The 12,610-nt window shown below is 32.2% G+C and overlaps 1 protein-coding gene across 3 annotated transcripts; it reads left to right on the forward strand.

Annotated features, from left to right (window-relative positions):
* Positions 1-2,487: 2,487 nt before the first annotated feature.
* On the forward strand, positions 2,488-7,946 carry Dbo (Kelch-like protein diablo). 3 transcript variants are annotated; one of them, XM_076317631.1, is made up of 6 exons: positions 2,488-2,809; positions 4,775-5,148; positions 5,239-5,554; positions 5,638-6,335; positions 6,418-6,775; positions 6,912-7,946. In XM_076317631.1, the coding sequence occupies exons 2-6, from the start codon at positions 4,835-4,837 to the stop codon at positions 7,101-7,103; spliced, it is 1,878 nt and encodes a 625-aa protein (XP_076173746.1). In that variant the 5' UTR covers positions 2,488-2,809; positions 4,775-4,834; the 3' UTR covers positions 7,104-7,946. The 3 variants fall into 3 exon arrangements, with proteins under 3 accessions (XP_076173746.1, XP_076173756.1, XP_076173767.1); XM_076317641.1 differs by having other exon boundaries at positions 2,488-2,778; XM_076317652.1 differs by having other exon boundaries at positions 2,489-2,809; positions 6,433-6,775.
* The last annotated feature ends 4,664 nt before the right edge of the window (positions 7,947-12,610 follow it).

Here is a 12,610-nt window from a genome sequence, read left to right on the forward strand (position 1 = left end):
TAGTAGCCAGATTTCATTCCCTAAATCGCTGATTGGGACTCTGAAGGCATTATAGTGCAACTTACGCTCTCTGGCGTGTACAAAATGACTTAATCGAAGTTCATTATTTGTAATATAGCTACATCTCTGAATGTAGTCTCCAAATACTAGAATGTGAATATAGTCTTTGTGTCGACATCTAGCGTCGAAAATGAAAACTATTCTTCTACAAACTTGGGCAAGTAACCACTGATGGCGCCATTTCTTGTTAGAAATCCTCTATACCTCGTCTGAGATATATCTTTGGTCTTGGCTGTCGAATATACTTTTTATATTAATTATAATAGCGCAAGATAATTTATTAACGCAATATAAAAATTTGTAACAAGTCAGAAATTCTTCTATTGTTATTCGTTCTAGAGTATGAATTGATACAACATAGGTTTTTAAAGCACTCCAGTTACTGGCTTATTTATGTAAAATAGCGAATTAAAGCTGCTGGAAAGTGAATGTTTGTACTTGTGTCGACATCTAGCGTCGGAAATGAAAACTATTCTTCTACAAACTTGGGCAAGTAACCACTGATGGCGCCATTTCTTGTTAGAAATCCTCTGTACCTCATCTGAGATATATCTTTGGTCTTTGCTGTTGAATATACTTTTTATATTAATTATAATAGCGCAAGATAATTTATTAACGCAATATAAAAATTTGTAATAAGTCAGAAATTCTTCTATTGTTATTCGTTCTAGAGTATGAATTGATACAACATAGGTTTTTAAAGCACTGCAGTTACTGGCTTATTTATGTAAAATAGCGAATTAAAGCTGCTAGAAAGCGAATGTTTGTACTTGTGTCGACATCTAGCGTCGGAAATGAAAACTATTCTTCTACAAACTTGGGCAAGTAACCACTAATGGCGCCATTTCTTGTTAGAAATCCTCTGTACCTCGTCTGAGATATATCTTTGGTCTTTGCTGTTGAATATACTTTTTATATTAATTATAATAGCGCAAGATAATTTATTAACGCAATATAAAAATTTGTAATAAGTCAGAAATTCTTTTATTGTTATTCGTTCTAGAGTATGAATTGATACAACATAGGTTTTTAAAGCACTGCAGTTACTGGCTTATTTATGTAAAATAGCAAATTAAAGCTGCTAGAAAGTGAATGTTTGTACTTGTGTCGACATCTAGCGTCGGAAATGAAAACTATTCTTCTACAAACTTGGCCAAGTAGCCACGGATGGCGCCACTTGTGCTATATGATTACTAAATTAAAGATCGAATAACACGAATTATTAAGAGCCAAGTTTTTTCTATAATAAAGGAACAATTGGATTTTTTGTGTATTTGGAGATTTAGTCGTATTACAAATAGTGAACTTCGATTAATTCATTTTGTACACGTGATAGAACATGAATTTCTCTACTCCAATGCTTCCAGTGCACGATGCGTCGAGGAGTAAGACGATTCCCACCGTACTATCTTCTCCCACTCTTCCCAGTCAGTAATTTAAGGAATGAAATCTAGCCACACTGATAATGAGTGAAAATATACGAAGCTGCTGCTAACTGCAAAGCTGAACTCATTGCTTGGTAGAACTGAACGAGAAGATCGAAGAAACTTTCGTTCCCGCTTCTTTTACAACGTAGAAAATTTTATAACGCGTACAAAGTCTGAATATGTTAATGAAACATAAGAATACGAATGTAACTCCGATGTATTACAATCAATTAATTATTCGTGTAATACAAATAGATTTCTTTCTTGTTTCGTCTTGCTCCCGCTCCCTCTATTTGATATTAAATTAAAAGTCGAAATAAAAAATATAAAAGTTGCAAACATTGTTCGATTAGTCTTTAAAATGTAACGTATTACAGAGTGGGGTTTAAAAATAGATGAGATTTGAAACATTCTAGTAACCTATCTAAGGGTAGCTAACACTTTAAAATTATTCTTTCTTAGTTCCATGTTGATACAATACTTTATCCTCCATCTGTATAAATAAATGAAACTTATTATTAGAATATTTTCTGAAGCCGAAAGATTTGGTAGAACCTCATATGGTATACAAGAACGAGTTTTTCTTCAGTTACCAATTTTACCGACTTCGGTGATAATTGAATCTGGTTGATTGAGATTGTTCCTAAAATTATTCTTAGAGAAAGAGATCGCTCTAAAAACACTAATATTTTACGATGTTCTCGAAATAATTAGTTTTCGTCGAGTTTAATTTTAATTTTTAAATTTAATAGCGCTGAAATTTGATTTTGATCCGAATCAATTACGTTAAAAGTAACACAGAATTGGTAACAGTAAATCGTTGATCCATGTAACATGAAAATGCATTTCCTGCAATGTTTATCCTATTTTATATCTCGTCTGTAATTACTGTTGTAATTTCTACACTGTCAATGAATCTGACGATTTCAAAAGAATAGTGTCTCCATCTAGGAGACATGAACGGAAAGCAAAGGTGGATTGACACAATTGGCACAATGCGAGCGTAGCCCTGGGGATTTGGTTCAGAAACGAACGAATCGGGATTTGGTGCATCACGCATCAGAAAAGATCTCAAAATGAAAGTACCCTCATGATATCTTCTGCGAAAACCGGATGCATTGCATCTTAAACGTGGCAGTTCTCAAGCATAACATTATTCGGCATGTGACATCATGCTGTAATTTTAACTGTATCGAGAAAAACGAAGCTGGAACGCATTATAGATCTTTGTTTATTACTCGCCAACTGAGAAACAATCCACACCGTAAAAATTTGATCGCTTTTGTTAATTGTACGTCGTAAATCCTCATATTCATCATACAGTAAGTGTCAATGATGTTTGTACTACATTCTTTCAAGGTTATGAATTCTACTATTCTTTGAAAATACTTTTACACTGAGTACAAAACTGAATGGTATATATTGAAAATATTTTATAGAAATTGTATTGTTTGTTTAGTATCTAAAAGCATGTGTCATTTTAAAATCTATCTCCTTTTTGCTACCTTTCTGTTTGTTTTTACTAACATTTCATTAATGTCAACAATTTTCTATGCAAAACTTTCACCTACTTCAATTTCTTTTCTGTAAAAGTTTCTTCTTTTATGAAACAACAATTTTAAAAATAGTCACTATATGTATTTCTATATTAACACATTGCGGACCAGTAGTTTTATTGCTAGCTTTACTCAGTAACCAGTCATGTTTTTGATGAAGGAATACAAAAAAGCTTTTACATAAACTTTAAAGCCATGTTCAGAAACTAAATATCCATTGCATTTTTAAGTTATTTATTACCTATTCCTACAAACTAATATATTTTTGAAGTATGATATTTTGTAAAACACTCTATAATATGAAGGGAAACTAAACAAAGCTGGCAAATACGAGAATTCTCGTGATTGGCAATAAGCTGTGGAACAGAAGACTGCGAATTTTTGTGATCTGTCTGCAATATGTTAAAATTTCATATTAACTGAAATTTTTATTGATATAACACATGAGATTTAGATTTTGAGTTTAGTTTATATTAACATTTTCAAAATATTTTTAAAGTATACATGCTTTTTATGTAATAATTATTTTTTCCAATTCTACTAGATATAATTTAAGTGATATATAGTTTAAACTAATATTTACAAGTAATTGCAGTTTAGTTTAGTATTTAACATAATCAATTTTAATATCGCATATTGGTTTCTAATAACACAAAATATTGAAAGAGAAAAGTATTAACAATAATCATTATTACTTTATACATTTATTGAGGAATATATAATCCAAAATATTAGGAATGTATAATTCAATTGTTTAGTTAAAATGCTAAAAACTTAAATCTATGTGTAATAACAATTTTAAAATGAGCAAAAAATTGGCTGTAAAGTTTATAATACCAAAATTGAAATCTAGACCTTTTGTTTTTCATACGAGTTAGCATTAATCGTAAAAGCTATCTGAGGTCAGTGGCAGATTTGTTTCCTTTGTATCAAATGTTTATATGCTTGTTACTTTAAATTGGCATCCTAATAAAATAATTTTGCTCCAAATATTAGTTATTTGTTAAACATGTTATAAATATTCAGTGTAATTGCAGGTATTTGAAAATGAAAGTTATACTAATTTTAAAAACGATGTTTCTTTTGCTTTACACATTTACTTTTACAGAAAGGTTATGTTTTGCTTAATATTTTATAGAAATTTAACTATAAATAAATTTAAATTTCCCAAATTATTAAGAAAATTAATGTGTTTTTATAACGACTACTGTCATATTTTCTGTTACAAAATATACTTTATAACAAGGCTTGTTTCTATTAAGTAAGATATTGTATTATATATTCTTATAGCCTGAGTATCATCATACTTTTTGAAAAAAGTATCATATGTTGCGGTAAATTTATACATTTCACATTACCATTACTTACATAGATTTTAATGTTACTTCCAGTTTTATAAATTGAATTCTACCCTATTGTTATCCTTATTTTATTCATGAAAACTAATTAAACATGCTTAAAGTAGATGTATTAAAAAATATTTTATGAAACTGATATTTTATGAAATATTTTATGAACTTATATTGTAAATTCACAGATCACTTTAAGATATTTTCAATAGTTATCACTGAACACCACAAATGTGTACCGAATGATATTAATTAAGAAGTTGATGAAATGTATGATCTAGATATCATTTTTCTTGTTAACTTTTCATGTTAAAGTTTGGGCGATGAATTTGCTTATCTTGTTGGCTATGAGCAGTAGATTAAAAAAGTGTTTTCATTGCAGAAATTGGAGAAGATTAGGGAGCCTGGTGCGGGCACGTTTGAGAGACGTGGTAGTTGGTGAATGGTGTTGCAGATAGACTCGGTGTGGGGTTGGGCGTCACCCCCGTTGCGCCTCCAGCTAGGGGGGTCGAGAGGCGCCTCGGGGAGAGCTACCACGGGCGTCCCATCCTCGCAGAGGATGGGTGAAATGGTCGTGGAACGCGCGCCTTCTCCAGCTCTCCTCAGCCATACCTCCGAGAAGCATCCTCGTACTACGCTCACGGAACTCAATCTCCTTCGTCGACATCGTGAACTCTGTGATGTCGTGCTCAATGTCGGCTCTAGAAAGATATTCGCGCATCGCGTTATTCTTTCAGCGTGTAGCCCGTACTTCCGGTAAACAACGTTTCGTATATTATTGAAAAACCAATGTCAAATAACAATTAACGTGATCCAACTTCTTACCGACATTTTGTGTTTCTGCAGAGCAATGTTTACTGGGGAGCTGGCGGAATCTCGACAAACTGAAGTTGCGATTCACGACATAGACGAAGTGGCAATGGAATTATTAATAGACTTTTGTTATACTTCGCAAATCATCGTCGAAGAAGCAAATGTTCAAATTCTCCTTCCAGCAGCGTGTCTTCTCCAACTAGTAGAAATTCAAGATGTATGTTGCGAGTTTCTCAAACGCCAACTCGACCCTTCGAATTGTCTGGGTATACGAGCATTCGCGGACACTCATTCTTGCCGCGAACTTTTACGAATAGCAGACAAATTCACACAACATAATTTTCAAGAAGTATGTTTCCAGAGTCTGACGATTTATTTTACAGATTATTGGATTCGATCTTGAATAATGTATTTGTTTTTATTGTCGAACAGGTAATGGAAAGCGAAGAATTTCTGTTATTACCCGTTGGCCAATTAGTAGATATTATTTCCTCTGACGAATTAAATGTACGAACAGAAGAGCAGGTATATAGCGCGGTTATGAATTGGGTTAGATACAATGTCACCGAAAGAAGGCAACATCTGGCGCAAGTTCTACAGCATGTACGGCTACCCCTCCTTAGTCCAAAATTTTTAGTTGGGACTGTAGGATCCGAGCTATTAGTTCGATCCGACGAGGCATGCCGAGACCTGGTGGACGAAGCAAAAAATTATTTGCTACTTCCGCAAGAAAGACCGCTGATGCAAGGACCAAGAACGCGTCCTAGAAAACCAACTAGACGCGGTGAAGTATTATTTGCCGTTGGAGGATGGTGCTCCGGTGACGCGATTGCTAGCGTAGAAAGATTCGATCCTAATACTGCCGATTGGAAAATGGTCGCTCCAATGAGTAAACGAAGATGCGGTGTTGGAGTAGCCGTGCTGAATGACTTGTTGTACGCGGTGGGAGGTCATGATGGACAAAGTTATTTGAATAGCATCGAACGATACGATCCACAAACGAATCAGTGGTCCTGCGACGTGGCGCCTACGACGTCTTGCAGAACTAGCGTAGGTGTCGCGGTACTGGACGGTTTTCTATATGCAGTAGGTGGTCAAGATGGCGTCCAATGTTTAAACCATGTTGAAAGGTAAATCGCTCTGTTTCCGTGAAATTTGTCTAATCTTCATTAATTATTATACGTTTCACGCGATAAATAAATTAAAGCAAAGCACTATGCTGTACAGATATGACCCCAAGGAGAATAAATGGTCTAAAGTATCGCCGATGACTACTAGAAGACTTGGAGTGGCCGTCGCTGTGTTAGGCGATTATTTATATGCCATCGGCGGGTCTGATGGACAAACGCCTTTGAACACGGTAGAAAGATATGATCCAAGGCAAAATAAATGGTCTCAAATATCCCCTATGTCTACAAGACGTAAACATCTAGGCTGTGCTGTATTTAATAATTTAATTTATGCTGTCGGAGGACGAGATGACTGTATGGAACTCTCGAGTGCAGAACGGTATAACCCTCATACAAATTCGTGGAGCCCGATAGTTGCTATGACATCAAGAAGAAGCGGAGTAAGTTGCACTTTTTTACGTTTATTTGAACCTTAGATTAGAAATTTTGCAAAAATCTTACGATCAGACATATTGTAACGATGCGATGTAGTTTATAATTACAGGCATAAGGTTTAATTTTTTCTTTGTATTACAGGTGGGATTAGCGGTAGTGAATGGTTTATTATACGCCGTAGGTGGGTTCGATGGAACTGCCTATTTGAAAACTATTGAAGTGTACGATTCAGAACAAAATCAATGGAAACTGTGTGGTTGTATGAATTATAGAAGACTCGGTGGGGGTGTGGGAGTAATGCGGGCCCCACAAACCGAAAACTATATTTGGTAGCTCAGGCCCCCCTCTTCAGCCCAAATGGCTGAAACTCCATTAACTCCTCTCACGCCGGTAACTCCTGTTACACCTGTAACTCCTCCCGCTCCTGTATCGGTTCCTGTTGTCATAACTAATACTAGAAAACGCTACCGCCGATCAATGAGCATTATATAATATATGCATTTTACAAGACTTTGCCTTTCTAAAGATAAAGTCAATTTTCTTACAAAACAGTTTCGCATTCTTAGTTTATCATTCACTTTAAACATCGATTATTTCCATCTAGATGCGAAATAATTACTTTATACAAAAATGAATGTGTATTTTACTGTTTATGTGGAACATTCGTTCTTCGGTAATATTTATACTGCCGCGATTTTAGCATTTTTGTGTAATGTCTTATTTTGTAAGGTATTTCTCTTATCTTATTTATAAGTCTCCTTATGCATTACAAGATGCGTATTGCAGTCGTTTTAGAATTAAGTATTCTGTTATTGTAATTTTTTGATAAAACAGTCGTGTATATCGTGAACGTTTAAGTACTATATGTATATGTGAAAAAGCAAATAGAAAGGCAAAATCTCTTCAAAACGCAATATTCATTTCAATGGGTTGCTTGCACCTTCCATTTTACAGTAATTCAATGAGATAAAATTCGAAAGTCCATACTGACGTTAGAATTTTGTTATGGAGGGCTGCTTGCACACCCACTGATGCAATAATAAAAATTTAACCAAATTAAATTGTTTCTGTTTCGATAGTATGCTTTTTACGTGTATCGTATTTATCAATAAGACTGAACTGAAACCAAAAATTACGTAAAAAATAAATGAAACGATGTTTCTGGCTTTAAGCACATTTTTGTTTCAAGACAATGAACAAAACACATAAGTTATAGCATGAGTTCATCACACACTAAATGTTGTAACGCTAATGTGTAATTATGTTTCTTCATTTCTTTTGCACCGTTACAAAAACTAATCTTTCATAAATTCATGTTCTGTTTGAAGCGACAAAGTATTAGTCTTATTATACAAAATGGTGATAGGGATCATTATCCAACAATTTCATAATGTAAGGTTTGTGATAATATGATGATAAGAGACAGCAAATTCGGCTAAAGGTGTAAGCAATATTTTACTAACAAATATTGTTTTGTAATTATTTAAATAGAAAATTATAAGAAAACTGTAAAGTTCTTTGTGGATTAATTGCGAATTTAAAATTTATAAATCATTATAGCTGTGTTACATGTATGAGATTGTTGAAGGAACCAGAACACGTGTCTAGAATAAGAACATACTGATGATAGTAACTGTCTCTAATAGCTTGTTACAAAATATCACTATTAGAAATTGTATATTTTCGGCGTCGTATCATGATTCTTTCTAACAGAAAAGCCTGTTTTGATTCAGAGTACACCGTGAGAAAATTTCTGTTTCTTCGCAAATGCAGTAAATTTCTAAAATTCATATAGTGCAAGTGAAATAATTACCTTCAGTTCGAATAAACCGATTAGAGATTTAAAATGGTACAAATTATTGTAATCACCACACAAAGTTCAAATAAGTGTTCAACTTCAAAGTTGAGTTACAAATAGGTGAAACTGTAGTTTCAATATAAAATGTTATTTCTTCTAAAAAAGATTGAAATTCTACATAGTTTACTCTACATAATCTAATTTTTATTCAAATTTTATTTAGACTCGTATGAAGAATATTTTCGAAGAAAAATGTACGGTATATAATATAACTTTAATTTCGTAATTAACATTTTTTCAAAAATACAGTAGAGTTTTGATTATCCGATTTGATTGAAATCATATTCTCTGAAAAAAATAAAATAGGAGCCTTTCTGGTAGGGCTTTCATTATCCGGATATCCGAGTATCCGAAATACTCATTACGACCCGGATCTGAGTACCCAGATATCCGGACTTTCATCCAAATATCCGAGTATTCGAATTCGATTCTTTTCTCTTAGTATCTCGAATATGGAACTCTTTTTATCTGGATACCGAGTAAAGGGAACAGGGAACATACTTAAACATAGGATTAAAATCGAAGAAAGCAGAAATAGTGTCTTCAATAATATTTTATTTAGTTACTATGATCAGAATAATTTCCTGCTCTAATACAAAAAAAAACAAACTAGGTCGTTTACCGTGTCCGGAGACAAACATGATCTTTTCGCTGTTAGAATAATTCCTGCGGTCTAAAAAAACTTTTTCTGCACTTATAGAAGATGACGAAATATATAAATATTTTTGTGCTATCCGTCGAATTTTTGGAAATTTATGTTTTCGCGATTGCTACCAACTTCCTGATTATTCTCTGTTTTTTTTTAGAATTTTTTAAACTTTGGGCATTATCATCCGACACGCAGCATGTTTCTTATTTTTTCGTCGAATTTCACACCAAAATCTTTGCGATTTAAATTTCAAATTTTTATATCGAGTGATTTAGGAATTATGCGAGGAGACAAACATCAAACATTTACGTTACTTGTATCGGAATTTTACTCCAATTGGAATCAGGACGATAAATCAACATCGATTGTGGTTTTAAAAGCTGTTATTGCATAACGATCATCGTCATGTATTACTAAATGTTTTTAACAATACTATGCATAATAGGGCGTATCATTGATAATGTTACAGTCTCTTCGAAATAAAAAAAACAACAATGGCCATTTCAATCGGTTTTAGAACCTTTGTTACACTCTCTAACAGAGTTTGGTCACTTTCCGTCATCTCTAATTTTTTTAACTATATTCAGTTTTGTTATATTTCTGTCCAAATGTACCAAACTGCAAGTTTATTCTTAAACAGTCTCTCACGTATACAAAATGTAGAGTTCCGTTTAATTGGACAACTCTGAATAAGTTTTAAACGTCGCAAATATAATTGTTTTTGTTTGTGCAAAGAACGCTTGTGGCTGAAACAAAATGACGGAAATGACTAACTAGTTTACTGCTTTTGATGGAAACTTCTTCGATTTCGCTTGAACTTAAATCTTTTTTGATACTTAGTTATATGGTATGAGCGGAAAAGCAACAACTTCGATATCTTTTTTTTATCATATTGACAGCATTAGTTATAGACCGTGCATTATTGTGAACAAATGCAACAACTTTATCGTTCAAAGTCCAATCATCTATAGAAATTTTAAGACCATTCGTTAGATTCTGTGCTGTGTGATTATTTTTCATTTTTTATGTTGAAAGGGTGTATGTTTCATTAAATATCCAATTTTGGTTAATGAAATGTAATGTAATTGTAATATATGATTCCTGAGAACAGGATGTCCAACAGTCGGTAGATAAACTTACAAATGTCTCTTTGTTAAGTTCTATTTGTATTTTAGATTTTATTTCTGTACATAATAATCCAATTCTCTTTAAAATTGTTTCAGAAGATTGCACTTTGCATTTAACGAATTTTCAATGTTGATTTTCTCAAAGACGGAGAATATGTATGCGAACAATTTTATTTTGCATTTTCGATTTATTTTTGCGGTGGCCTTCTTAATCATACCATAAATTACATTCCATTTCGTATAATACTTTAACAGATTTTTGCTATCGTAAAACATTTTATTATCATACATACAAATCTCAACTCAGTGCAATTAATCGTTATTTTTGAAGTAATTACATCGTTCAAAAATGAAACATTCTATTGTATTTCTTATTAAGTCTTTCTCTGCAACACTAAGATATAAGTTTCAATAATTTAATTGTTTGTTTTTTAATTATTCGTAATATAAATACAAGGCAACCACATTGTGCAGGCACGTAGAATATCAATTAAATAATTAACATTGTTTTTCTTTACCTTCATTTTACTGTATTCGTTTTTTTCATTGCGTTAGAATATCAAAGCTTTAACAAATAAGAAGTTTCTCGTAAGTAGAGTGCAATAAAAATTTGAAATCATTGTACGATTACATTGTAAACGCTATACAAGGTAGTCAGTGTGAAATGTTACGTGCTGTTTTTTCAAAATCACTCGAGACATCGTTTAATATTTTTCGTTTTACAGTACATCGTACCATCAACATTATAAATATAACTTAATTTTATAGTATACTTCAAATTTTGTTAAACGAAGAAATACATAAATTTACATATTTAGATAACTTTTGCCAAATCGCGAAATACGTATTTGAAAAATTTTCTCATCGGTTTAAATAACGACGATTATTATTACGTTAATTGCTTCAGAGTATGCTCGTGGACATTAAACACTTTCTAACTTAGAATTCATTTTATTAGATTTTTAAAGTGCTACTTATTCGTATTCAAATGTTTATTGATACTTTTTTGAATGCTTTCTCTCGTGACCTTTAATAAGGGCCTAAAAATACGTCCCTAAGCTCGATACTTTTTGCATAGTGACAAGAAGAATATCCTTTAAAGGGAATGTGTTGGAAAAATGATATTGATTAAATCCTCTAACATTTTTACATACCTGTCTAAATGTCTAACTAATCTAATTGGATCGTTAGGAGTAAGAATAATTATCAGTATGCCTCTTAAATTATGCGTCATAAAAAAAGAATGTTAAAACAATTGTTATGGAGTGTAGAAACTGAAATATATGACTGGTTATTGCTTTTCGATCATTGTTCAGTGACCAAAATTCTTACCGTAATATCTTAATGATGAAATCAATTATATTTTATATTTTTGTATTTCTAAATGTAATATTATAAAAGTCTTTGATTTTCATCGGATGTCAACAAATTCGATACACCCAAAATGATTAATCCGAAACGAACGTTCTCAGATCGTGAAACATGTTAAAAAAAATTTAATTGGCAGAACTGTACCGAATATAATAAGTTGATGTGTTATTTAAAGAATATTTGTTGGCATTTCTATTAGTTTCGAAGAAAACAGCTTGTAACGCTTTATACTACTTTGTAAAACGTTTCCATGAAATACAAGAAACTGGCTATAATAATTTACTTTCATCATTCCCTGAATGAACATAGACGAATTGTAATACGAAACAATATATAGGATATTCTTTTTTATTTTTAAATAGAAAAATGAAAGTGAGAGAGAATGGAAGAGAGTGTATACATTATGTGTAAGTAACGGCTTATATATTATACTTATATTTTTTTGACACCGATAATACTGTTTCTTACAATACTATGTGAAATAAGAAACATTATATTGGACTTTCATAACCAGTCACACACATAGAAACCTCAATGTACGTTCACTATATACATATTTTTTTATTCTAATTTGTATAAACTTTATTTGTAAATGTATTGGTTTTGTACATATTAAATTCTGCCCAATTGTTAACGAAAAAAAAATATATTCTTCAAATAGATTCGTTGCTGTAATCAACCCTTTTTTTGACCAAAATATTTAGAAACAATAGTAGTGAAGGAAGAGTAGTTGGATGTTTAAGGAACAAAAATTTAATAATCATCGTTTCGTTCATTTCGAAGTATTTTTAAACATAAACGACATACAAATCAACCATTTGTACTTATTCTAATA

This window comes from Ptiloglossa arizonensis, chromosome 1, assembly GCF_051014685.1.
Source record: "Ptiloglossa arizonensis isolate GNS036 chromosome 1, iyPtiAriz1_principal, whole genome shotgun sequence".
In the NCBI taxonomy this organism is placed as follows: domain Eukaryota; kingdom Metazoa; phylum Arthropoda; class Insecta; order Hymenoptera; family Colletidae; genus Ptiloglossa; species Ptiloglossa arizonensis.